The sequence below is a fragment of the Phaethon aethereus genome (genome assembly GCF_964289735.1).
Source record: "Phaethon aethereus genome assembly, chromosome: 3".
NCBI lineage: Eukaryota > Metazoa > Chordata > Aves > Phaethontiformes > Phaethontidae > Phaethon > Phaethon aethereus.
This window is the reverse complement of record NC_138576.1, coordinates 7,156,949-7,184,091: the sequence shown is the minus strand read 5'-3', so window position 1 is coordinate 7,184,091 and position 27,143 is coordinate 7,156,949. Positions and strand designations below refer to the sequence as shown.

Here is a 27,143-nt window from a genome sequence, read left to right as displayed (position 1 = left end):
GCTAAGTTTTGGTCTGTAGCGATGCCTCTACCTTAAGGCAAAATCCAAAAAAAGAAAAAGATGAGAATGGGAATAATTATGGCTCAGATCCAATGCAACTATTTTGGATGCCTTACTCTGCAGGTCTTTTCAAGGCACATGTTTTTTTTCTAATTGCATGTATTAGGAACTTACAAGCTTTGTTTTAGTAGGACTGTTGTTCTCCTAAATCATTCCTAATCCTCATCTTTCCAGGGCTTAATGTTTAAAAATTGGCTACAACTGCACCGGAGAAAGACTTCTCTGTTACCTATGCTGTAACCTTTCTCATGAATTCGCTAGTTTTGAGTCTGGTTTCATGCTTAGGATTGAGGAAGTATTTGTCATTTTATATTAAATAGTGATCTCAAAGAATGGTGAAAAGTACAATACCAGATGAAAAAAGCCAGTTACCGTTACTGTCTGCTTATTGCTATCACATTTCATTGTAATTTTGGCCAGAGAATCGTAAAAAATGTGTAAACTATTGGTTTGCTCAGTTTGGCTTGTATGGGGCTGACTTCATTTAGGTTCTGCTTTTTTGTTAACAAAGTCATTCATGATTCCAAACTGTTTAAATGGAACTAGTATTTGAGCAAGAGATCTTTCCCCTGTCATTCACAAATGCTGACCATCTGTGGTGTATGAGTGTGGCACTACTGCTCTTCCCTTGACTAAAAAAAAATATTTTTGAATATTGAAGGACTGAAGTCAAAGTGGTTTTAAGACAACTTGTAGCCACATGAGAGATATTCACAAGAGATAACCAGTGAGCTAACCAGTGGGTGATTTGGAGCCTTGATAAATGAAGTTCTGACTCTTACTTGTCCTCTAAGGAATCCTTTCTCTCATGGTCCAATTCTCCAGTGACTGCAGTAGGAATCTAGGGAGATTAGCTTTAGCAAACTAAAACTGGCCTTTTGTGAATACTTCCCTTTCTGTGATGGAAAATGTAATTCAAAAAATCACTTCTGTTAGTGCTAAAAAAAAAGAAAGAGTATTTTAAAGGCTCTGAAGTGAATAAAAATTTTTTATACAAATGAATCTTCTCTGTTTCTTCTTCCTCTGAGTACTTGAAATATTTGTCTAGCTCTAATCACACTATTTTAGTTAGGATGTAAAGAACTACACTGTACATGGGATTAGGGAGTAAAATAAAACTGTCATCATGTTTTAATTTATTTACAGAAAGAGGAACTTGAGACAGTATGATTGTTTTGTCATCAAGTTTTCATTTGCTGTATATGAAATGAGCCTTCATACTTCCAGTTGGGTTTCATTCATCACCGTCGAGTCTCTGTGTGCAGATATGGTATACATCCTATGGGAAGGAGAAAGCACAACAATCATTTTGTTCGTACTAAGCTGACAATTAAGTTCCTAATTCTGGGAAGTGATTTTTCCAGAACATTGTGTTCACTGCACAGAGATAGGAAAGCAAACTTCCGTTCAGTGTGAGGGTCTAGGTGAAACATCCTTCCTTCATCAGTGTGATAATGTAGAGGTTATACATAAATCCAGCCTCCAAAGATTCACTGAAAGTTGCTTCAGATTTGTCTACAATTTGCCTAAAATTACAGAAGGGTCTTTGGTAAACTGTAAATTCAGCACCTCAAACACTTACAATATATATAAACTCTATGTTCTGCAGATGAGATAAATCCGAGTGTAAGATTATAGAATAATCTACTAAGGGAAGTTGTGGAATCTCGAGACTCACTCTCTGGACAATACATCAAAAAATGTCAGAATCAGTAAGGGAATAATATGAATGATGAAATGAGCCTTCATATCTCTAAGAAGAACACACCAAGGCACATACGTTCTGGACTTTTGAAGCAAATTACTCTTCTGGAATTCTATAGATTGACAGTCATTTATATGTGGGAGGGCATTTGTGGCCTTTATACCAGTATACACTGTCAGATTAACATCCATCATTACCGCATTGTTGTTCAATCACAGAGGTAAGATTTTTGTCTGGCATAAGACAGAACTAGACATAAGACAGAAACATTTTTTCTTTCATGTGCACAGTTAGTGTTTCTATGAACTCCACTAGTTGTCAGCACGGAATTCACCAGAAAGTTATAAAAAGAAAAGAGGCCTTTTTATGAGACCTTATTAGACTTCGATTTGCTTGGATTGGGTTTTTTTGGTGTGAGTGGTACCTACAGGGTGACTAAGGAACTATTGTCTCTGCTACTTCTGTGGCTGAAAGGCATGGTATTAACATGTTAATTATATAAGGAATGAACACAATTCTCTCCCTTTTACTTCACTGGCAATGGAGGTCATCAACACCTTCTGGAGGTAACCCATATGATGACATGAAAGAAAGGGAACAGAAGGACAGGACTGAACCAAAACCCACTAAAACCTATGGGATTTTTTTCCAACTATATCAATGGAGTTGCAGCTGGATCTAAAAGTAAGAGCCATCTCCTTGCTTCTCTTTTTACACCTAGAATCGCTTTACAAATTTCCATAGCAAGCAAGACCCTGCATAGGTCATGGATGAAAACAAGCAACAAGATTTGAAGAGCTGTGACTCTTGGTGGATCTTATTTTGGTACATTTTTGGAACATTAGAGATATCCTACTTCTCAAAGAAGAAATTACCTCGATTTCTTCAAAGAGCTCTTCTTCTGCAGTGTCTTCAATCCACCTGACCGGCAACAGGCAAACTTACAATCAATGACCTGGTAAATAATTGGGTTGTACATGGCTGCTGACTTAGCAAGCAAAGTTGGTACCACTGAGAACTGAATGGGAACTGAATCCGGCTGTCCAAAGGCTGACCACACAGAGACCACAGCATAAGGGATCCAGGCAATGAGGAACCCTGCACAGATCAACATTGCCACCTTGTGAGAGGAAAAGAGAAAAGAGAGAAAGAGGTTAATCTAGCAGAGTCGGACACTGACAGTCCAGCACAGAGCTAGGCAGAATGCAAAGGAACATGCCACAGAGTGGAAAAGAAAAATGGTAACTCTTCTCAGATAAATTTACAATATGAAAAAAAGCTGTCACAAGTTTCTCTTCTCTTTATCTAGCACCTGGTTTTCTTTCACCTGACACAGAGCAGTTATTGAGTCTGTTATCACAGACCTTTAAAAATAACATGCTATAACATCTAGCCAAACATGAGGAAACTAAAGGAGAGCACAGAAGAATAATTCTTTGACATTAAATTTTAATTATTTGTAGAAGGAGAGTCCTTTCAAAACATAGAGACTCTCTTTTTTAGGATAATTTATAACATAGAGCTGTGAAAGTTTTTTTAAATTCTGAGAAAGATCTTTGAAATCAACACAGGTTTAAGCAGGAAACATTTCCTACAGGGATTCTCCTTGGGTTTTTTTTTTTATTTTTCTTGCTTATTGAGGAGCCTCTCACTTCTATAGTCTCTTCCAACCAAATATTCCTCAGATTGTCAAAAAGAAACCCAGTCTCTTTTCCATTCCAGAGTGAAACAAGCATGCACTGGGAAAACAAAACCAAAAAAAATTATTCAGTGCAGGTCTTCCAGATTCTGGGTCCTTTGAAATCAGATTCCAAAGTTCATGAAATCAAAGTCTTTGAAAAAGTTTCCAGGATTGAATTAGCTCAGAGTGAGTTTGTTTAGGAGGGTATATTTCTGCCTGTATCTACTAGAGCTCCTTCTTCTGTATCACTCAGTACCAGTCACCAAGGCAAAAGCAAAGGAAATTAGGAAAAGAAGGAAAGAAAAAAGATTGTAACACCCTGATCTAATGCAGGGCTGCTTCTTCTCTTGTAGGCATGCTGATATCCCACAGAGAAGGTGTCAAAAACCGGTAGGACCAATAACCTGCCACAAGGATGACCACTGGTGACAGGAGGAATGTGAAGAGTTCTGATAAACTAGGTCTATTTTCTGCCTGCACCCAGGAGGGTGTCTGTGGCCTATCTTCCACTGGAAAAATGTCAACTGTTTGAATCCCTTTCAAGACAAATATGGAAAAAGTGAGCATAAAGACAGTCAAAAAGGTATTAGGTGTCAAGTGTCTGGGTATACCCGCTCCAGCAGATAAAAAATTACTATATTTACCTGGGTAACCTGGAATTAAAACTACTGAGAATTTAACTGAGAGTAGGAACACTAGTACAATGTCTAGTTTTCTTTCTCATAACCCATAGCATGGATTTGTACTCCATTAGAATCTGTAGATGCTTTAAAAAGCAAATTTTTACCAAACATTTAAGTTGCATTCCTAGTTAATGAGAAAAGGACTTCCTTATAATGTGAGGATATGTAGGAATGTTTAGTAAAAATATTAAAGAAAAACTTTTTGGGACCAAAATTTGTGATTTATATACTTTACCTGAAGCAACGTGCCTGCACTCAGTCACAGCCTGATATAGCTTCAAATAACATCATGCAATAGCACATACTGAAGAAATATGCCATTATCCTGCTGCTGCTAACAGACTATTATTCTGTATCCAAATCAATAGTAGTACATATGCACTCATTTGGAATAAGACAATTAGAAGAATTACAACAAAAAATCATCAGAAAACACAAGTTTTTGGATATTGCATAGCCTTTAGTGGAGCCTTTGTTTCCACATCTTGATTGTAATATTATTTTCAGGGAAACTTCATTCTAAGTGAAAAAGCATAAAGCTTTTTTTGTTGTCTGCCACTGAAAAAACAGTGCATGTGAGCCAAGGATCTCAGACACAGCCTGTTAGTTACAAATTGTGCTGTGAAATGGGTTATGATGAAAACTCATTTTCCTTATTTATGGATATCCCAGCATTATATTCTCCACTGTAGATCTGAGACAGAAGGGACAGCTACTAGTGTTTCGATTCAGATCACATTAAAGTTGTACATGATCCCTCTAATAGGGCAAAAATAAACCTGCAACCTCAAATCAAAAGTTGTCATTGTTCTTCAATGTTCTGAATAACTGCAAACCTGTACTGTACTGAAGAAACCCTTTTTAAAGTCAAGTACTGTTGACAGCCGTATTGACAGCGCTGACCATGCAGGTAGCTAGCTGAGATTCTTCAATATGTTTAGACATAATGCCACTTACTGCTATATATTATATAACTTGCAGTTCAACTCCCCAAAAATGTAATAAAATTTGATCAGCCAAGCAGAGGATGCTGCTTGTCTCTCTCTTGGAATGGCTGGTGAATATTTTACAGCTATGGAATCTGGTTTTGTTCAGTACAAGTTTTTATTTTGAGAGATTTTCTGGCACAATAACCAGTATCAGCAAGGATCATGGCTGTCACCATTGCCAAGTAGAAAACAGATTCTATCAGAAAGGGAAAATAGGGTATGGTCTGAGATGGAAAATTAGTTTTATCACTTGAGTGTGTTCTTATCAGCAGCTCATGGCTGAACATAAATGATAAATTATTTGCATAAAAACAACTGCAAAGTCACAGAGTGACTTTAGTTTATATCTTCATTAACAGAGGAACATAAGCTGTCTGAAAGTTTTATTTCCCTGCTACAATAATCTTTTATCCATTTTTCTCGAATGCCTTAAAATAATTCCTCACAACTGCTTCTGAAAGCAAAGGGAGTTTTATGATGGGGAACAGGGCCACAGGAGATGATGTGACTTGTTTAAGGTCACCCAGGAAGGCTGCGGCAGAGGTTCAGACTGAATCACAATCTCAGGGATTCGCGTGCCCTAATCATAAAATTCTGTTTCAACTCCTGTCTTTTCCCATCTTGACAGTAACGGAGGAGAAAGATAAAAGAACCACCTTCAGAGAGTTGTACTATCACTCATCATGGGAAAATACATGGTTGAAGTTCTCCAAGCCTCTTTTATAACCTGACAAAGCAAACTGAGCAAAATCTTCCTACCTACCTTGGTCAGCTTCATTTCAAGTATGTGGCTGTTCTGAATCCTGGTATCATAGTGAGCAACCTCTTTGGTGGATGACTTGACTTTTAAAATTATTTTGACATAGGAAAACACAATCACCGCAGTTGGGAAAAGGAGGCAAAAGAAAAGAATACTCAGAATAAAAGCCTGTCCAGCCACTGAAGCCTGCGCCAGCCACCAGTCCAGAGTGCAGGAGGTCCCAAACGGCTCAGGGGCATAATTGCCCACGCCAGCAAAAGGCACCGTAGCCCAGAACGTAGCGTAGGCCCAGATTATTGCCAGACAGATAAATGCATGATGTCTCTTAAGCCAGGTACCTGGAAGATAATTCAAGAGTTACAACCTCAGGACCATATGTGTTTGGCAGGACTGAAGATGCCATTCTACACATGCGGTAAGAGTTTACTTGGCTGTTTGACAACAACTGCTGTTAGGGTTTATCTCGCTTCCTTCCAGCTACCTGTAGTAACCCCTGAGCTAGCCACCCCAGCTCGTGTTGTACCTCATGAAGAGGAATACACACTCATAGAGATGGCTCTGCTCAACGTTATTTCAGATCTCTGCTTTAGGCTGTGATGATTTACAATCCAGAAGAGTCTGTACAAAAGCAGTCCAAACAGCTAGCTCAGTAACGATCATGGGAATCTCGTCTAGTAATTCTGAAAATTGCTCTGTGGTCTGTAAAGGCATATTCATAGTGTGTGGTCAGATGAGATGGAAGTTTGACCCACCTAAGTGTTTAATTCAGCCTTTCATTGCTCAGGATGAAGGTTCACTAGCTGCAACTGTACAGTGTAACTTATGTTATTTCCTATTCCTCCTGTCATATATTAACTGTCTAAAGTCTGATCTCAATACACTTCTCAACATAAATCATTAACTCAAGTGACTGATAGACAAGGCTTTACAGAGGAAGTAACATATCCAAGATTTATTTTTACCTTGTCATTCTTTTCCAGTACAGTAAATCATAATGTGCATACAGTCGGAAGTATTTGTAATTGGTGTTTTCATGTATCCTTGTCCATTTGTGTTATTAAATGGTAATGGCATGCCTGGAGCTATGGAGTGGAATATTGTCTCTCTGTTCATCTTGCATATAACCATATTTCAGCTAAAAAAACCTTCAGTTTACAGGCTTTCCATCATCACCCATGTTCAACATGTTGGATTCATGTAGGACTAACAAGTTAAAACCTATGATTTATGCAGGAACTCAGACTATGATATTATAACAGCTACTTCTACCTTGGAAACTGTAATCTCTTTTCACTCCCCATCCACTGACATTGAGGAGTTTTTTTCAGAATTTGAGAATAACATAAAACAAAATCAAAGCAACTCAAACAACTGTAATTCAGATGCGACTGGTGCCCCTTCTCCAGCTGATTTTACCTTTCCAGGTCACTGGAAGGAAAATGAACACTGGCTATCAAATGACAAATTCAAACACAATGGCCAAGAGAACGGAACATGGTTTGTTTTGTTCAAGAGTGGAAAAACTAGAGCAAAAATAGCATGAGGGCTAAAATATTGGCATTATTTTCACAGCTATTGTCAGACCACAGCAATCTATTACCAAAAAAAGAAAAACAAATTAGTTGCTGCTTTTGGAGCAAAACAAAGGTGTAGGTATATAGTCAGGTGCTCCAGGCTCCTGACTGATTTAGGCGATGGGACTTGCTTTCACAAATTGTATAAACAGCTTCCAGGTTGCACTTCCTATGACAAGGGTCTTCCTACTCCTATTCCTAGTGGTGAAGTAGGGAGCAGCGCTCTATGTTGGATATCCTACTGGAGCCAGATACCTTCACATGGAAGAATGACATAGGAAATCCATAGGCTGTAAATCCTAGGTTTTGGGAACATAAACCAGACCGAAAGTCCTTATAGGGAAAATGGTTACGTTTACCACCTAGACTGAACATGTTAAATATGTTTATTGCTCTCCGTCATTTTGTATGGACAACCATGACCAGCCCTTGAGAAAAAAGGTTTTGAAGCATTCTGTCTCTCTTGAACTAAGATGTCATACTAAATACCAGAACTCATGGCATGAATGCAACCAACCATGAAATGTTTACTTCAGCTCATCAAGTCTGAAAAATTCTCTATGATTTGAGTTGCCACTGAATTATTTTAATAAGACTTTTATATAAAGAACTGAAATCCTGCTTAATGTGAATGTTGTATTTAAAACTCAGCTAAGGAGACCTTCCCTGCACTCATCTCAGGAAAAAGTATGGAAATGCCAGGATCTATGATAGCAGATCTTAGTGCAGTGCCACAGCTTTTAATTGTCAGCATGCTCCACTGTTTTGGACAGACCAGCTTACGTACACTTCCTAGTTCCAAGCATTTCTTATAACTTAACATTATATGGTTGATATTAAATGTCATTATAATGAAACCAGTTGTATGTCCCTCAAGTCACATGGACAATGTGTTTCTTATATGTAAAGTCACCTTGAGTATTCCCAGTAATTTTGTTGGGGAGTTAGTCCTTTCCAATGCAAGAAAAATGTCTTTTCTAAACTGTGACATCTTTTAACTGGAAAGAATGAAGCATATAATACTTCATATTCAAGAGAGATAAGATATTGATGGATATGGTGATAATATCTTTCATTGCTAAATTCATTTCAGCCTCTCAGGTTCCATCTCCATATGAGAGACGATATCACATTTATTATGACCTATTGCACATCCAAATCTTTTAGATGTTTTAAATGGCTTGCCACATATCTTAAAGGAATTTAGGCATCTAATAAGGAATACTTTTGTGTGTTGGTCCATAAGACCTTACAAGATGTGCAATACTTGAACCTGTTAATGTCAATAGGCCTTGATACACACAAAGTGATTTATCTATGAGTGATTACTAAAATTCATGGCTTAGAGCAGCCAGCAGAGAGAAAACAGTGAATGTTTTATTTCCAGCAATACAAATTCAGCTGGGATTACTTGGGTCATAAAAATACGTTCCTCTTACCTGTGTATTCCCCTCTATATTTAATAAAAGCATTCCAAAGAGCTTAAGTATGATTTCAGTCTAGAAAATTACATCACTTAACATAGTTTTCTTTCTTACCATAAGACAAGTGGCAGATTTTTAGGTATCTATCCAGGCTGACAGCTGTCATGGTAATAAGGCTCCCACAGCCAAAGAAGAAACCAGCCCATCCATACCAGCGGCAGCCCATCCATCCAAACACCCAGCGGTGAGAAAAGAAGGAAATGATACTAAAGGGTTTTCCTGCAACTTCAAAAGGAGAAGAGAACATCAGCTGACTGATAAAATCCATCACCGGTAAAACCACCCTTTTTCAGAAAAGCAAACCCTCCCTTTTGCCCCAAGCTAATACCAGTAAAAATGCTCTGCAAAGCAGAGAGAGGGCTTCAGGCACAACAGATGTGGTGACTTGCATGCCCTCCATCCACAGGACTCAGCCTAAAAGTCAGCTGTTGCTAGATCCCATAGCACCTACGCTGCGGTAGGATGAGCTAAGCCAACAGCATGGCTGGAAACAGGTGGTTTACTGCAGACCACATACACCAAAAGTAAACCCATACTCTGGTACGGAGCATGTGCAAGCCCTTGCCATTATGAAACCTTCAGAGTATGTGGTGTTAAGTCCACAGGCAAACACATGCCAGTGTGTAAACCGTACAGGTGATGAGTGAGTCTGGGCTTGAAACAAGCACCAACTTTGTTAGGCTACATCCTTATAATCAAGTGTCTTCAAACACAGATAAAGAAATTTGCCTTTCAAAATTACTTCTGCAAACCCACCAAGGCCCAGCAGTAGGACACGTGCTGTGGTGAAGTGCTAGGTTAGAAAGGAAGATGGTGCTATGGTCGCAGCGTGGCTTCGAGCTGCAGAAGTGGTTTCAGCTCCCGTCCATATCACATTTTTCTTTGGTGACTCTCAGCAAGTCAGCTGACCACAGTTATTAAAAAGTTTCAAGCATCCCCAAACAGAAGGAAAATACCCAACTATTTTGGAGAATCTGTCCTAGTGGCACCTCAGCTCATTTCTCCATTTGTACAAGTAGGAGGTACATTATGGAGGAAGTGAAGTTAGGTCATATGTTCTTCCATTCTCACCTTAAAACATTAACATTATTCATATTATTTTTAAATATAACAAAAATTAAAAAGTTTGGAAATTTTAATTTTCTAGTTGGAAATCTCCACTTCCTGATCTATTTCTTTTTTTATCTCAAACTGGACAAACAAAAAAATCAACTTTAATGGAATAGAAAACTCAAAAATTTACAATCTAGGAACATTAACATGTTTTCTGAATTCTTAATTTCTACTTACCAGACTGACCTGAAATGTTCCAAGGCTTGAACAGTTCTGCTGTAACATTCAAACATTAAATATTTAACTCCACCTTCCTGTGGCTGTATTCCTGCACAGGAGTTGCCAGAGCACCTCAAGGAGTTGAAAGCATCTCGGCGACCCTGGGCTAGTTTCCCTGGCTGAACCACACTGTTCATCATTCACTGTCTGTAATGTCATGGCAGCTCAGTGAATTTGTTTAAGAGAGGGCAAAAATAGCCTTGCAAACTGTAATTCCCACAAGGTAACCTCTTCATAGAAGTCAAGACAAAAGTCTCTATTTTGTTGAAGTGATCTGTAGAAAAATATTTTTGATTGTTTCCAAAAATATTCCATATCCAATCCGAGTGTTCAGAAACTAAACATCCTGTTTTCATTCTTAACAGAACATTAAAACATTTCTACCAAAACAAAATCTTGCAGAATATGGCCTTTGCTCTGTCTTCTATGCCAAAAGCATCATGACTGAAAGTCCTTCAAAATGACACTTATTTTTAAACAAGGTATTTTGGGACTCTTTTCCTTTAGCCTAAGCCTCTGAAGAAAATTCTGCCTGAGCCTGAAGGTTGTGCTCAGGTCAATATATTATGTGCTTTTCTCTGAGCACAGTAAACGCTGACCACAATGATTAAGGTTTCAAGAAAAACGTGAAATAAGGCAAGGTCTAGGACATATGCTGAGTCAGCAACTTTACTCATGTAAATTATTGCCAGCTCTAAAGGCCAACACATTTATTTGCACAAAATCAAATTTCTCTTCAGCAGCATAGGACTCGGAGCATGGTATCAGTGCAAAATGAGCCTGATGCAGTTTTGAACAAGTGGCTGGTGCCACCCTGTGGAAATCTGCAGGAAGCAGGGCTATGGCAGAACCCTCTTCTTGAACAACGTGCCAAGAAAACTGTGAAATATGAAGATTTTGGAAAAAGTCCCATCTTCACTCCAAGCAGTCCAGCAGACACAGCACACCACATTTCTTGAGTCAACTTCTTCCATTAACAAAAAGAAAGAGAAGGGAGAAAAAGCACGCTTGGCCGTGCCAATCACAATTTTTTTTTAATTACAAAGCCTAAATACACAGATAGATTGAGATCTCGATGGAAGACAAGGTGACCCAGTGGTATGTTGGTGACAGACCTTAACAGAGAAACTAGCAGCAGTATCTCCTTCAGAAAAAACATGTTTACTGATCACCAAGAGGCATCAAAATTACTGGAAGTTGAGGACATGAGCAGCTCCTTGGCTGTGTGCAGTGAGATCATAATAAGCTTTGGTTTGGGGAAGCTGGGAGACATTATTTTATGTTGTTCAATGCTATTTTAAGCATTTGGATGAAGGCAGAAGCATTTGGCAGAGACAAGGGCAGGAAAAGGGTGCACTGGAGCTGGGGGCAGGGGTCCTGGTGTATGCAAAACATAGGGGACAGTTGACTTCAGGAGCATGGGAACATGCTGCCATTTATATTGCACTGGGGAGATCCCATGGTCAGCTGGGTCACATCAGGCTTTTATACCCATTGGATCATCTGCCATCCAAAACATCCTTTTCTAAAGGACGTCCAGTCCTCCCCCTGCATTTGCATGTAGCCATAAGCAGCTGAATGAGACTCATGTCAAGAGCCAAAGGAATGATCTCCAAAGGCTTTTGACTCTGTAACTTTGTGTAAACCTTTTCAAAGCTCCTTCTTCTCATGCCTCGGCATTCAGGCTATGGGGTTGAAATAATCCCTCCAGTTGGCTGATGTTGCTCATACTATATAAGTTGACACAAATGCTTTTTTTCCTCATCCAGACATAAAAGAGGATGGTCACTAGAGAGAATATTATTAGCTTTGATAGACTGATGGTCTCTGGCATTTTCCAATTTTTTCCCCTCATGCCCCTCCCCAGTCATATTTGGTTGAATATATATTTTTGAGGTACCTTGATCCCTCTTGTTGCACCCTACAGCAGGAAAATAGAATTTTCTTCAACCGTAATAATGAGCTATTTTGTAGTTGTTGTGCCAGGATGCACGTGGGAGCTGTCTCTGAAGGCCTGCCCAGTGCTGGGGCGAACAGGAGTATTGCCTGATTGATAAATTCAACCCTGTTTTTTCTTCTGTACTTTTCATTTCTTTCCATCAAGTTGTTCAGGAATGTTTTTTTCTACCTCTCTTTCTTATTTATATGCAAATAATACAGCAAAAGGCATTTTGGACTCCCTGTGACTTCCAGAGGACTGTCTCTTGCTGCTGCCAGAAAGAATGGTGGGATAGTTAAAAAAGAGTGAAAATAAGACATGAAATTACCTGAAATGCCCAGATCACACACTGCTAAATTAACAGTCATTATCTCAGCTGGTCTCAACTTCTTTTTTCGCTTTGAGGACATAAAAATAACATACCCATTTCCCAGAGTTGAAAGAATCCCTATAAAAATATGAAAAGAAAAACAATCAGATTAGAATTCTCCTCAAAAACAGCAACATCCCATCTTCCTTGTGAAATTCTCTGATATTTTCATCCTGAAACTGTGGTCCCAAGGCTAGACATTTTACTTTGAAACATGATCATCCAGTTCTCATTATGCAGCTCATAGAGACATCTACCGCAGACATCTCCCTCCCACAGCAAATGCTATTTTCCCCTTTGCAGCAGGGCATTGCCTTCACCACCTGAGTCTGCACAACTATCGACCGAATGCACATAATAGAAATCCCATAATTCTTCTGTTCTGATCAACCCCATCTGTCTCATGAACATTTATACAACCACCAGAATGAAATTCAGCTGTCTGTAATCAAAAGGACCCCAATCTCTGATCAACCTTAATTTTATTAAACACTACAATCAGAGGTTGAGGGATATATTTCTAAAATAATGTAAATTAAGATATTAATATCACATCTTAAATTTTACAATAAAAACTGGTATCTATCATAAGAAAGTAAAATCATAAATTATATCTGATTTTAACTTCCAGCTGGAATTCAGTGCATGAGGAGGGATCCTCTTCATGTCGTCTGACATCTTTTTTGTCATACCACCACCCAAGAACCAGTAGGTACCAACGCTGCAGGTGATTAATCAGCCATGGAGCTAATCACACTGGTACCAAAAATTGTAGGGTTTCCAGTTCCCTTAAAGAAAACTGTTTCTTCACCAACTCATGTTTGAAAGACTTGGAGCCCGGAGTAAGCATTTTGCAGTGGAAACATAGGACAGAACACAACATCCCTTTCGGGAAGCAAAAGTCACCCCCACAGGTGAACACCTCGAAGGGCCCATGGCCCATGGCAGCCTCATGCCAGAACAGAGGAGACAAGTAAGAAGGAGACGCAGAAGAAAAGAGTGAGGAGCAAAGAGTGGCAGAGACCCCAACCTCCTGCACCACCGCTGCCTTACCAAAGGGACCTACAACAGCAATGAGGGAGAAGATGTTGGAGTGAAGTTCAGCCTGAGAGAGCAGGAGGAAAGGTGTTTTCCTTAAGTATTTTACGTTTGTCATCTTTGTTTTTCACTACCTAACTGAGTAATCAAATGTTAAGTTACATTCCCCATGATGAGACTGTTTTGCCCGCAACAGTAACTGGTTATTGATGTCCCCATCCCACTGCGGGGGCTATAAGCAAGCGGCTGCCCTGGGTGCTTGGCTACCAGCCGAAGTCAACCCTCCACACTACTATAAAAAAGTGGTAAATAACCCAACTTTCTTCTGTCTGAGGCAGCAAAGTCATTCTTTGTGATGCCTTCCTACATATGGCTTTGGTGGTGCAAACTCAGCCATACCCCATGTTTCAAAAAGACTCCAGCAGCCCTCCAGTCACCCAGCAACTCTGCCCTCTCCAAATATTGTACCTTTGAACACCACACAATTTTTATCAGAGTATTCTGGGAGGCCAGACCTCAGGAATTAAATGGGTATTTATTTACTCTGGCTCATCAGTGGAATGATCCCCTTGCAAAGATGCCATGTCTTCACAAACCAAGAAACTCAACCTGGGAACATCCATGAGGCAGAGGGAAAAATGGTTCCCAGAGGATAAAACCAGACTATTTCTCAAGAAGGTTTAGTAACTGTGGAACTGAAAGTTTACCAAACTCAGGAGAAAAATACTTTGATTTTGAATTTTTCAGTAATAAATGCAACACTCATCTAATTGGAAATGCTTCTTATTTTTATACTGGCAGTATTGCTTTCTATATTATTTTAAAAAAATAAACAGGACAGAAGCTGGCTTATCATTGAATCTTAGGTTTTCTCAGCAAATTTGATTTATCCTTGGTGAATAAAATTTAAAGAACATCGTATCCTTATGGGTCTGAAAATTTAATCTGAATTATAAGTAGATACAGGTATTCATATGCATTATTTTCTTCTTTGCAGCTAAGTGAATGAATCTGAACATTGCCAAGCATTTTTCCTATATTTTAATCATTTTCTCTCTTAATGTCATTTTCTCTCTAGTGATATTTAGGATATCTAGAGTGCCAGCATCCAGTTTGAAAGCCCTTTTGAAAGCACCTGACATTTTCCTGAATCTTTTTCAACTGACTGGTAGTCCAGAGAGATGCCTTCATCAGACAAGCTTCTGAAGCAACTGCTCGTTATTAATAGCAATGTTTCAACCATCTAATCCTACAGTTGGAAGGGGTCCAGTGACAATTTAAGTTGCCTTTTGTCTATACCTGCATCTGGCAATTGCTTATCTGAATTCTTTTTTAACTCCTTGGTGATAGAAACTTCATAGTCTCCTGAGATGAGCCATCTAATACTTCATTTTTCCTACTATTAAAAAGATTTTCCCAACAGCTAGATGGAGTCCTCACTGGTGCAGGCTCCCAGCTCTGGTAGGTGCTGGAAGCTGTGTGCATGGGCAGAGCTGGGGTTGGAAACGGGAAAAAAGACTCTCCAGATATAAAATAAAGGCTCTTTTCCAGGAGCAAACAGTTCAGGGCACAGCTGCCCATGGCACTGTAACACTATTACATATATATAAACAAAGAGCCAAGGGTGTGATAACTAAAAAAGTGACAGCTACAGAAGAGCCAGGCTCAGATACGCAACCTGCAGCGAAAGGTGAAAGTGTATAAAAGTAGCAAATCTGAACAAATAAGTCTCCTTTCTTCCACTCTGACAGCAGTGCTAAACCATCAGAGGAAAAAACAAACAGAAAAAAATAGTTCAGGATTTTGTTTTCAATTAAGCTGTTTCATAACACGCCGAGGAAGCGTGCAGAAACAGTTTGCAAATCAATAGTTACTTGCCACAGGCTTTCAAAGGAGCTGACAGCCAGCGCGTCTCCTTGCCCGGCCGTCCAGTAAATCAATCAAGTCAGTGATGAAAAAGCTAGCGGGGGAAGTGACAAAGTAAAAAAAATTGGATTCTTATAATTACGTGTACTGTGTGATTTTTTTTTTCCCAGACAATAAAAAAAAATGCACATGGAAATTAACTAGTTAGGACAAAAGATCACACATTTGCAGAGAATTTATCACAGGTTGGTCAAGACACCTGATTTTCTTCAAAGACAAAAAAAATGTATTTTTATATTTTCAAACTGCAGTTTTGCAGCTCAGTTTCCTGATAGGATCCCAGCCTTGCTCGCTCACGGTGCCGCTTCTTTCCCTTTTTGAAATACATTTTAAAACCACTTGCCCCTTACGTGCCTCAAGCAAAAAAAGATGCCCTGTAGCAATCCCCACCTCCTGGCTTGCTCTCTGCTATCAGGATGTCCACACAGGACATCCTCAAGAGGGGCCACCATTTCTTGGAAGGGGGCTACAAAGGAATAGGGGACACGGTTCAGTGGCAGCAGGTGGCAATGAACAGGTTGGGTCTGAACCACAAGTTATAATAAAAAAAAACAGACATACCCTCGCTGGGTACAGGAGCCAAATGCTCCAGCTCAGTTTTCCACCTTCTGCGGATTACACAGTTTACAGAGTAAATCTCCGATACTGCAGTTACCCCAAGGCACAACTATGCCCAAGAGTTATTTAAGCACATGTTTTTGCTTACTCTTTTGGATGCCTGGGAGCTGTGGTTAACTATAAATCTGCCAGTGAAAGCAAATTTACAGCCTTAGCAATCCTGTTGTGTGGAATTTGATGTCAGTGAATAGTTTCACAGAGCTAGTCTTCCTCCTCCACCACCTTAAGATCCACTGTCTACCGCCGAAAGTCTCTGCACAGTAGTTCTTCATGTCCCAACAAAAATGTGGATGCTTTGAACTGTCAGAAATCAGCTTAGTGGAAGAGGAAATACAAGATTATTTTTGTTTACAGGAAGTAAAAAAAACGCTCAAAGATTTACCTGGGAACAACAAAGATTAATTTCCTTCTAAGTTCTCATATTTTTGCAAGCACAAGATATTATTAAAACGTTGCTGTCCACCTAAACATGAATGGGTAATAAAATAGGGATCTGCACATCAACAGAAGCTAATGGTGGCAACCCCAAGGCACTAGGCTGAACTAGTCTTGCACGGTACAACTCACATGAGAAGCATTAGCCCAAGCAAAGTTATTTTGGGGTTTTTTCGTAAGAAAAATATGTTTAAAGACTACTTTAGCCCATCTGTTCTGCCCTGGTTTCGGCTGGGATAGAGTTAATTTTCTTACTGATCGCTGGTGTTGTGCTGTGGTTTGGATTTGGGATGAGGAACTGTTGATAATGTGCTGATGTTTTGGGTTGTTGCTGAGCAGTCAAGGACAGTCCAGCTTCTCGTGCTGGGCTGCCAGCGAGCAGGCTGGGGGTGCCCGGGGAGCTGGGGGGACACAGCCGGGACAGCTGACCCCGGCTGGCCAAAGGGGTATTCCCTACCATATGACATCATGCCCAGTATATAAACTGGGGGGGTTGGCCGGAGCGGTGCTGCAGCTGGGAAGCTAACTGGGCACCGGTCAGCGGGTGGTGAGCAATTATGCTGCGCATCACTTCTTTTGTATATTCTTTTATCATTATTATCATCATTATTGTTATTCTCTTTTTTTTTTCCCTGTCCTATTAAACTGTCTTTATCTCGACCCGTGAGTTCTACCTTTTTTTTTTTATTCTCTCCCCCATCCCACTGTGGAGGAGGCTAAGCCAACGGCTGTGTGGCTGTTTAAGCTACCTGCCGGGTTAAACCACAACATACTCACAAGCACAGAAGGTGACCTGACATTGCTCCATCTACCAGTTTTGTTTCATTCCCTCTCTTAGTGGCTGAGCTCTGAGGTGTAATTCTGCTTTACTGGTAAAAAGTATAACTCTCCTTCTTCACATAAAACCCCTATAAAAGGAGGCAGGGTCTGTATTTCTTCTGGCCCCTGGCAAATTAATATCCATTGTTATATTATACCCAATGTCTAAAACACTGCTGTACTGGTCTAGAAAATGTGAAACCAGTTGCCATTGCAGAGATGGCTGAGGGCAGAACTGACCAGCAGCTAAGAAATGGCTGCTTAAAATCATTGCAATGATTGTTAAAAAAAATTTTTATATAAAATTATATCTGTGTATTATATCTGAATATAAAAATATCTGTGCAGGATACCAGTGACATCTTATGCTATAGATGCAAGTCTAAGGAAGATGCAAATACAGGACTTACATGCATGTGTGAAGAGCATACTTGGCTCTAAGGAAAGCTCCTGCTGGAGTGTGTAATGACCATAAGGGTAAAGTAACTAATCAAGTAAAATGCAATGCAAAACAAACACATGAAAAAAATAAGTTCAACACAGGGCAAAATGTGGGATATGATGTCTAGAGCTACACATGTATACAGCAGAGCTATGGCTTGAACTTTCCTGGCTTGGGCCACCAAGGAGTCCACCACAGGCTGCTTGATGTTCGGTACAGAACACCATGAAGGTGGGAATCTTACCGATAAGTCAATATAAAAATGATTATCAGCCCTTTTCAAACTATAATTTCAGTCCTTTCACACTGCTCATGTAAGTCTGTGCCTTCGTGGTCAGCTTTTGGTTTTTCATTGGAAACTTACAATTTCTGTTCCTTGCCTTAATTTGATTATATCTATGTTTCTCAAGATGTTTCATTCCTGGCAGGGGTATTTCTTTGGAATTGGATAAACCTACATTAAATACAGCCAATATAGCAAGGCAACACAGTGTACATTGGAAGGATTCATTTCAGCTACTCAGACATATTTCCTGGGATTAAAGCTAAATTTGCTTAACTGAGTGAAAAAAGACCTGAGGGGGGGTTGTTTTGGACAGTTCAGTGAAGACATCTGTTTGCACAGCAGCAGAAAAAAGATATATGTATGTGAAAATCTAGGATACATATGAAACAGTGCATGGATACCAAGAACAGCACAGAGATACAGCTTCACCTGCCGTCTCTGCTGCTCTGAATTCCTTTTTCGATAAAGACGTAAGAAGACGACAAATGAGAAATAAGTGTTATTCAAGCTTTTGTGAGACCTCCACTGCAGAAAAGATTAGATTACTTAGATCAGTCGGGGGCTTTCCCCCGACTGAAGTGAGAGAGAGTAGGAAGGAGGGATGTAGAACAGTGAATGAGAAACATGAAGGTAGGACTGAAAGGTCTTTGTATTTTGTGCAGAACTGATAGAACAAGAGAATGAATCCGAAGCAAAATCAATGCCAAGGAATACACTGTACACCCTGTATCAGGCCTGGTGTTCAGCCGTCTGACACCCGCAGCCCAGTTTGGTGTAGCAGAGTTATATGACCTTGGCTCAGCTTTACTGAGAAAATAACTGTTTGAGCTGTGAGAAACTCCATGAACTAAAGCCATAAAACATAAGGAAACCTAAACCATAGAAAGAAGTGCAAGTATTGAGGCAAGTATTGCCACAAAAAGATATAACCCTGCCCACTTCCATAAAGCAAGGAAGGTAATCATCAAGAAGAAGGACCAGTTTGCCCCAGAAGCAATGGAGACCAGTATTTCCCAGCTGAAGGACAACTCCTTGGCATATGAATACTTGATGTAGAAATCAGTCCCAGCTATCATCTGTGTGCAGTAACCAATAAATAATTGCATTTATTCTGCTTGCAAAGACACTTTGCACACCGTAAAAGACTCCAAAACCAAAGGGAAAGGAGGGTGTTAGGCAGAAAATATCACTCAATATAATATGTAACAGAGGACAGCTGATGCCAGGAGCTGAGCAAGATTCAAATGAGCACATCTGAGGATGTTCTCTTTGCTGCACAGGCACATGAAATTGGCTTTGAAAACATGCCATAAAACCCACATGGCATAAGGGCAAAAACCAGTTCTGGTTGGGAACAATTAAACCTCAAGCTAGTAGCCTATCGGTAGAAAAAAACCGAGTATTTCTTCACCTTTTGCTGGAAGGTCTACTGCTAGCCACTTTTGGCTACGTGGAGCAGCATTCTCTGTTGACACTAACTGTTGACACCATATTTCTAACACGTTCTTTCCTGTCCCTCCTAGATTTTTCTTTCTAGTATGAAGAAATAATTTAATTACACACGTAATGCACAGCAGCTTCTGCCTTCTTTGCGAGTGCCTGCAAGGATGCAGTGACATAGTCATATTTCAAAGACTAATTAAAACAATCATTACCAATTACTGTCAAATAAAACCCAGCTACAATGTCAGCTTCTCTAGAAAGCTTTGATGCAAAGGGGTCTTCCTTCTGGAGATAGTGTGGGAGGTATTCTTTCTGGGAGGAATTGTTGTGATCTGATGCCATCCCATTCATGTCCAGTTCAGCGTCTGAAAAACAAAAGAACAGAGTTTGCAATAGATCACATCTGCCACCAGGAAATGCACAGATATTTTTGTTCATACACAAGATGCATCCTCCTGTCTTCATTTCTGCTCTGCCACCTCCCAGTGCATTTCAGGATCCAATTCAAAATTGCATAAAGCATCCTGCCATGATTTATTTCATCATTTATTTACTTTATCCAAGAATGCCATTATTCATATGGCAGTCGTCACAGTAATCCATCTGAGCAGTATCAACGTACCAGTGTGTTGTGGCATTCAAGCCAGGGCTTCTGAAGCACCCTCCCTTAATATCTTAAGGACCTTCATGTTTCCAGCTGGGTGTAAGAGTAACCCAAGACTAAGAATACAGAAAAACCAAAGGCGGCAACTGTTTGTATCTGAATAGCTCCATTGCTCAATGTGTTTAATGCATACTGAACTTGTTGTCTTTATCTACATGCATCGTTCTTGTAGTTCCAAGAAACTGGAATTATCAGTAAGACAGTCCCAGCAATTCCTTCGTATCCTGAGGGGCACTATGTCTACAGATAGTAGCTCTGCAAATTTTACAGTTAAGTGAAAAGTTATATTCATAAATTCTCCTTACAGTTATTTAGGTGGTGGACTCTAATGTAAATAACTTCACATGGCTATGGTTAAAAACAGGAATTGGCTATTACAGTTACAAAGAAGCAGCAGGAGTATTAAATAATAGACTCATCTAGGCAAGCTCACTGAGTTTTCTTTCCATTTCTTTTTGAGTGGAAATGGGCTATTGAGGTCAAATGTGCTAAGATCGATAAAGCGAATCCTGATATGGGAAAACTAGAATCTGGCAGGCATTCCATGAAAGTTACCCCTCCAGAACAACTGAAGAAGTAAAGTGAGGAGCTCTAGCAGAAGACAAAAATGTTTCTGCAATGTTTGAAACCACCTGGCCAAGAACTGTTTAGGACATTCAGTCATTCCAGTTCTTCTTGCTAGTGCTTGGTGGGGCAGGAGTGGCACGTCAGAACGTAGCACTTGACTCCCAGGGCTTCCATACTTTTTGCTGTGGGACCTGGGACAGCAAAATTTAGCTCTAAATTTTGTGCCTCAAAAGTCCAAACTTGCAGGGAGACTAAGCAAGGAGAAAAAATGTTTCATTATTTTACCCATTTGCTATCTTTTCTGCATCTTGAAGGCAGACGGTCTTCTCAATAGCAGCCCTGTAGGGTCAGAAATGTAGGTGACACCTGCCTACACATAAAGCACCCACAAAATAGATGTTCCTCTAGCTTTGGAAAAAAGACCCCATTTAAGGGAATCAGATCATGGGGGCACACTGCCACTCTAAACGCAGGAGAAGCCGGAAGGTGTCCCAGACATATGACTCCAAGTAACACCAAGTCTTTGAAGTTCAGCAGCTTCATTGCTTTTCTTTTTTTCCCAACAAAGGAAAATATAAGCAAAGGCTGATTAATTAAAAAAAACCCCTTAGGTGACTTCATGAGCACTTTTATCCTTCCACAGCCACGGAGAATAAGCACTACAAATTGTAGATTGCTCCAGACAGCAGAGCAACCGTTTCAGTTTGGGTTAGGTACCATGGTACAGCAGCCTGGACACGGTCTGAAGAGACCGTCTTGTACAAAAGGGTGGGCTAAGGCATGAATCTGGGTAACAAAATAATCAGACTGATCATCCTCTCCATCCAATCATAGCCATAGGTCTTGGTCCAAATTCCACCTGGCCTTTAAAAGGATGCTGATGCTTTTCTGTCCCCCACCTTGCATGGCCCCACAACTCTCATGTCGCTGCAACATTTCAACCATGTGGGTGGCTGCAGCAATGCAAATGGAAAAGCCCATCTGGGACCTGTCAGCACAATTTGGATTTGACATAAATAAGTATCAAAATGTTTAAGGGCATGTTCCTTTCCTGAGCCACACTAAAATCTCCCACTCAAGTCAATATTAGGTGTCTCACAAGGACAATATTTTTCTTACATGGAAAAAAAGGTAGCTTTAAAGAGGAAATTTCAACTTCTGTATACGTTAAGCCCGGCCAAAAGCCCAGTCACTGAGATTTTTGACCTGCCTCAGAAGGAAAGGTGTAGGTTTCCCAAACAAATCACAGACATGGGGCAGGAGGAAGCCTTCACTGATCAACCTGGTCTGCTACAACGTGGCAGATTTTGCTGCTTCGCTCAATATAAATTGTTTACTTGCTTGCAAATGTTAATGTTATGACAGACTAGTCATATTTGGTTGCTGAAAAAGAAGCCCCTTATCTTGACTTTAAGTAGAGACGTCACATTATTTCTTGAAAAATGTCAACAAAAACAAAAAGGAGATTAATGTCTAACTTCCAAAAAGACACAGAAACTTTCCTCATTAATTTAAATCGTGTCTGGCAAATTAAGAATAAGAGACGTTTCGGATATAAGAAGATAAAAACCAACTTTGCTGGATTTACACAAAAAATGTTACAGAGAGATATATTACAGGATTTTACTACTAGATTGTGGCTTTAGAAGATTTTCATCATCCTGTTTAGGCAGGAATTAATTGTGCCCCCAAAATGAAGCTCTATTCAAGAATCAAATCTCCCATTTAGAGTGTAAAAAAGAGAAAGGGATGTAATTAACAAGGCAGAATAATTATTCCTCTCATAATTTCAAGTCAAGACAAGCCATAATCCTGATCAATATCTAATGCCTAAATGTGGGTAAAAAAATAAGGAGAAGGATAATTTTTAAACTATTAGGTAAAGTCTATCAAATGTAGTGGATGTGCAATTTCCCAGATGAATTCTTTTAGGAACTAAGATTTGAACTGCTAGATTTGTTGGGTTTATTTATACATTTGCTTCTTAAGATACCACAGTATTAAATGCCTGGGAGAAGTCATAGAAGTTCTGATCCACAGCCCCTAAAATTTAGTAAGTCAGGGGCAAGGACTATAAAATGTTATTTTAATACAAACTTCAGTGATCCATGCTTGTACCAATCTTCATTGCTTGCCAGTCCCTGTGAATTCCTAAAACATACTGGGAAGCTACAAACAGGGGAGGTGTAACCCAGATTCAAATTATGCCTTCTTCTATGCGGTTCAGCTAAATATTAGATATCGGCAAATTCTGAAGTCCTTAATCTAAATCGGTAAGAAAACAATCATTAACTTATGTTAGCCTGCCAAAAATTGATGCATTGCATTTATGTAAAACGCCCAAAGTGGTATGAATTGGGGAAAATATTTTTGTATCTTTGCAGGCAAATTAAGGAATAATTAATACTAACCGTTTTCCAAAAAAAAAGAAAAAACTAAAAGCGTGTCGTAGCTCAGAGACAAAAGTTACTTAGTATGAGAAAGCGCCGTAAGTACTCTGTGCCGTAGGAATCGCAGAAACTGAGCTACACTCGGATGCTGCAGAGACTCCTCTGTGAAAGTTACTGCGGCAGCAATGCTTTAATGTGCTTGACAAGAGAGCATAAGGAGTGAAATATTATATTCAAAGTCATGGACCACATAAAAGTGCTGCAATTATTTGCAGAAGAAGGTGAATTTACCAAGGGGTAAATGGTAGAGCGAAACAGAAGATGTCTGTGGACCCAGTGCCACCTCACAGAAAGAATTAGTAGAGCTCATTTTAAAAGGATTAACACAGCTGAAGTGATAACATTATCAATTGTGTTAATGAAGAAAATAGCTTTCTGCCCTCTCATGATAAGCTAAAAACAATAAAACTGTGAATAATTTTATCAGACTCAGTAAAAAAATCTAAAAGGACATATTAGTGCCAGAGAGTATTGTTATCTTTCTGAGAGGAAAAAAGGGAATGATTTTTTTTCTTTAATTTGCCCAATGACATCTGTTTCTCAGAGTCTCCATACCAAGGTTAGTCAACTCTCAGTGTCTGCTGGGTCCCAGTTCATACTGTCAAGTGTCATTTTTATTCTAAACTTCCCCCGCGTATTCTGCGGAGCCCATCTTGAAGCATGGGCATAGGCAAAGGTCCCCCGTGGGCATTGCCTTGTCCTCCAGCACCCATCCTGGCTGCTACGCGGGTAACGCAGACCATGAGTCCAACACACCCGGTGACAAGCACTGCTTCACCCTTTAAATACCTGCTTCTCAGTACTTGTTTTTCTTCCGTTTGATGATGACTGTCAAAACTCATTTCTGTGACACACATCCTCAGCCAAGTATTTCCCAACAGCCCAACTAGCTGCTGTATTTAGGAATGTAAATAACAGTGACCAGAAAACTTATCTCAAAACAACCACCAAGCACCATCCTTTTCTTTCTTTTTTTTTGACCTCCTAATGTAGTAGAGGAGATTTCCTTAAGAAAGAAGGTCTTGGTTTAATCTCAGTTTAAAGCTAAGGTCTGAAGACTCAAGCTATGGACTAGGAATCTGTCTTTTGTCCTTATTAGACTTGTTTAACCACCAGGCTGCCGGTTATTCTAGAGTAGATTCTCTCACACCTGTTGAAGAGGAATCATCACTTTGAATTCACTAAGTTAAAAGTTTAAACTAACATTTCCTACGTTTCAGGTGCGCACAATGCCTCATCACATCAGACTGCTGCTTTTGTGCTAATAACAAAATGTCTCGTGTTTCGCCTATACGACAGAATCAGGGAGCTTTTGGAACATCAAGTTCTTGGATGTTAGTACTAAGAAAATACTTCATGCCTATCAGAGAATCTCTGCTCAACTAACCTCATGCGACATCACCTAGAAACACTGGAAGGGCATGGGTAAGACAAAACCTACGCTCAGATGAATGGAGCCCCCACTCGCTGAGGGGTGAAAACTAAATTTTCAGTTAAAGCCCTGGTTAGGTGCTTCTATTTCCTTCTAGTCTTAAAAGTTTGCAGTAAGACTTATTTGAAACAATACAAGAATTATAAACAATGGGACAATAACACAAGTGGTTATGTGAGTGTCTGCAGCTACTTATACATTAGTAAGAAGTGCAGGCCTACAGCAGTGGATCTGTAGAGCAAAACAGTTGCTGTTGAGGACCTTCATTTTTCCAAGGCTGTATACTTTTTGAGCACTAGTGCTCAAGAAAAAAAAGAAAAAAAAAAAGGCAGATATATGAAAGTAACAAAAAAATGAATGATAAGCCAAGCCTTTTTTTAATTGAGTCCTTGATTCTGATTAATAAGCATAGATTAAAACACAAGCTCTCAAAAGATGTTTTGCAACACAAGTGCTTCATCTAGCGTGGCAGGCACACTTGGACAAGCACTAGAAAATAAACAAGTTATCAAGGACTGGTTTCTTCTTGCTCCTTTACAAGACCAAAGGATTCCACTTTGCAGTAGGTCTCCAGTGACGAAAGTGTGGGAGCAGAAAGCACTACACCACAGCCTACCATCTAGCTCATCTAGATTATCTTTCCAGCACATTCCGTGCTGAAGGGCCCCCAGTGCCTATGAAAGGAGATTTAAAACCATAACAAAAGAAACCGATCTGCTGTTTCCTATTAGAAATGGACTTGTGCTTATTCCTGTGCTGCAGTCATTCATATTTAATTAATACAAACAATTACACTTTTAAATAATATATTCTTTAAAATGGAACTGTTCCACTATAGCCAACCTCAGGAGATCCAAAATCCTAACTCAGACAATATAAAGCAGCAATATCAAGCCTTAAAACTTCTGAGATTTTTTAAAAAAAAAAGCAATTTGAGGATTTTTTTTTTTGCTTAATTAATGCAGGTTTGCCAGCCCTACATCAGTTTTTCTCTCCACTCTCTCCTCAGCTCCTGCTGGGGTGATTCACCATGTCCTTTGTGGCTTGACCAGGCTCTTCTTACCCCGAGGAAGGCAATGGCACATGCCATCCTCACCTCTTTCTGGAAAGGACCACACTGCAGAATAGCAGCAACCTTCCCGAACTCTTCTTCCTATAGGGAGGGCACTGAAGGAGTAGGGAGGAAAACCTCAGTTGCTCCTGCAAAGCACTGACCACCTGATGTTTTTCCTAAGGTTTGGACAAATCCAGGGAATTTTCACCTGGGGCTGCCATAAGCAGGACATTTTGTGGGAGGTGAGTGACAGCAACCAGAATGGACCTGACAGTTACCAGTCATTTATTGGGCACTGAAATTTGCTTTCAGGGTTTTGTAGACCCCTCGGTGGCTGGCACACTGCAGACACGGCACAAGATTTTTCATGCCCCAAAAGAACTTCAAGCTTGTGAGCTTAAGGTCACATCTGCCTCTACATCATCTGGAGAAGACAAGAGCTTCATGGTAACTCAGCAGCTGCAAACCACTGATGCAATCTATCCAAACTGTGGTTTCATCCATTTATAGTTCATCACACTCCATGACTTTGCCACTGTCCACCTTTTCCATCTTAGTCCACCTGTTTTCCCATCTTCTGAAGGAGACTCTTACAGTCCCCTACCATCCCAAGGAACCAGAAGGGTTGGGAGGATCAACCCTCTGAGTCCTGCAGAGTTTCATCCCATCTTCTACTTGATGGGCAATTTTCAGCAAATTGCTAAACCTCTTTCCCCAGAAGGAAAACAGAGTGTATTTGTATCTACGGCGGAGGTGGGCTAATGTGTGCTGGTGTAATGGCTCTCAAGTCGGTGATACGAGCAAGAATAATGTGTTCTGCTGTTTTGGAAAATTGTTATAAACCACAAGCTGTCCTAAGAGATGTAAAGACATGCAATGCTTTTATAAAGTAAGAATGAACTTCTTAGCTCCAGTAACAACAGACTATGATTTTGCAGGTGATGTCATCTCGGAGACATGAAGCTGTTGTTTTCCCCAGGATAGCTTCTTTGGAAGACAACTGATTTATTTACAACAACGAGATCGGAACTGAAATTTCAGATTCATCTCAGCATCCTCTTATGTTTTCAATTTTTGATGTGAAAAATCACAAGCAGTATGTTTTCAAAGCGCTGTATTTTGACAGTTAGTCCTCAATATCCAAAGGGCACATAAGAACATCCACAAGCTTGAAGTCATCTGAATTTTACGATTTATTTGTGGGTTTGTTTTCCTTTAGCTCAGCAGAACAACAAATAATGCTCTCTGTGGTGTAATGCCTGCTAATATCCCTGACAGCAGCCAGATATATGTTTGTGTCCAGGAGCAGAATTTGAAGGTGCTGGGGCATGCAAATTGTGGAAAATTTCCTTCATCTGAAAACAGCAGTATATTTGAGCAAGGTGGGTAGAG

At 39.9% G+C, this 27,143-nt stretch overlaps 1 protein-coding gene across 1 annotated transcript; it reads right to left on the bottom strand.

The window, feature by feature from the left end:
* Positions 1 to 1,275: 1,275 nt before the first annotated feature.
* Positions 1,276 to 19,950, bottom strand: LOC309403254 (opsin-5-like; the record flags this gene model as incomplete). Its single annotated transcript, XM_081997330.1, has 6 exons — positions 19,797 to 19,950; positions 12,536 to 12,655; positions 8,991 to 9,161; positions 5,882 to 6,216; positions 2,641 to 2,885; positions 1,276 to 1,339 (listed from the first exon to the last, which is right to left on the bottom strand). The coding sequence occupies exons 1-6, from the start codon at positions 19,933 to 19,935 to the stop codon at positions 1,276 to 1,278; spliced, it is 1,074 nt and encodes a 357-aa protein (XP_081853456.1). The 5' UTR covers positions 19,936 to 19,950.
* Between the last annotated feature and the right edge of the window lie 7,193 nt (positions 19,951 to 27,143).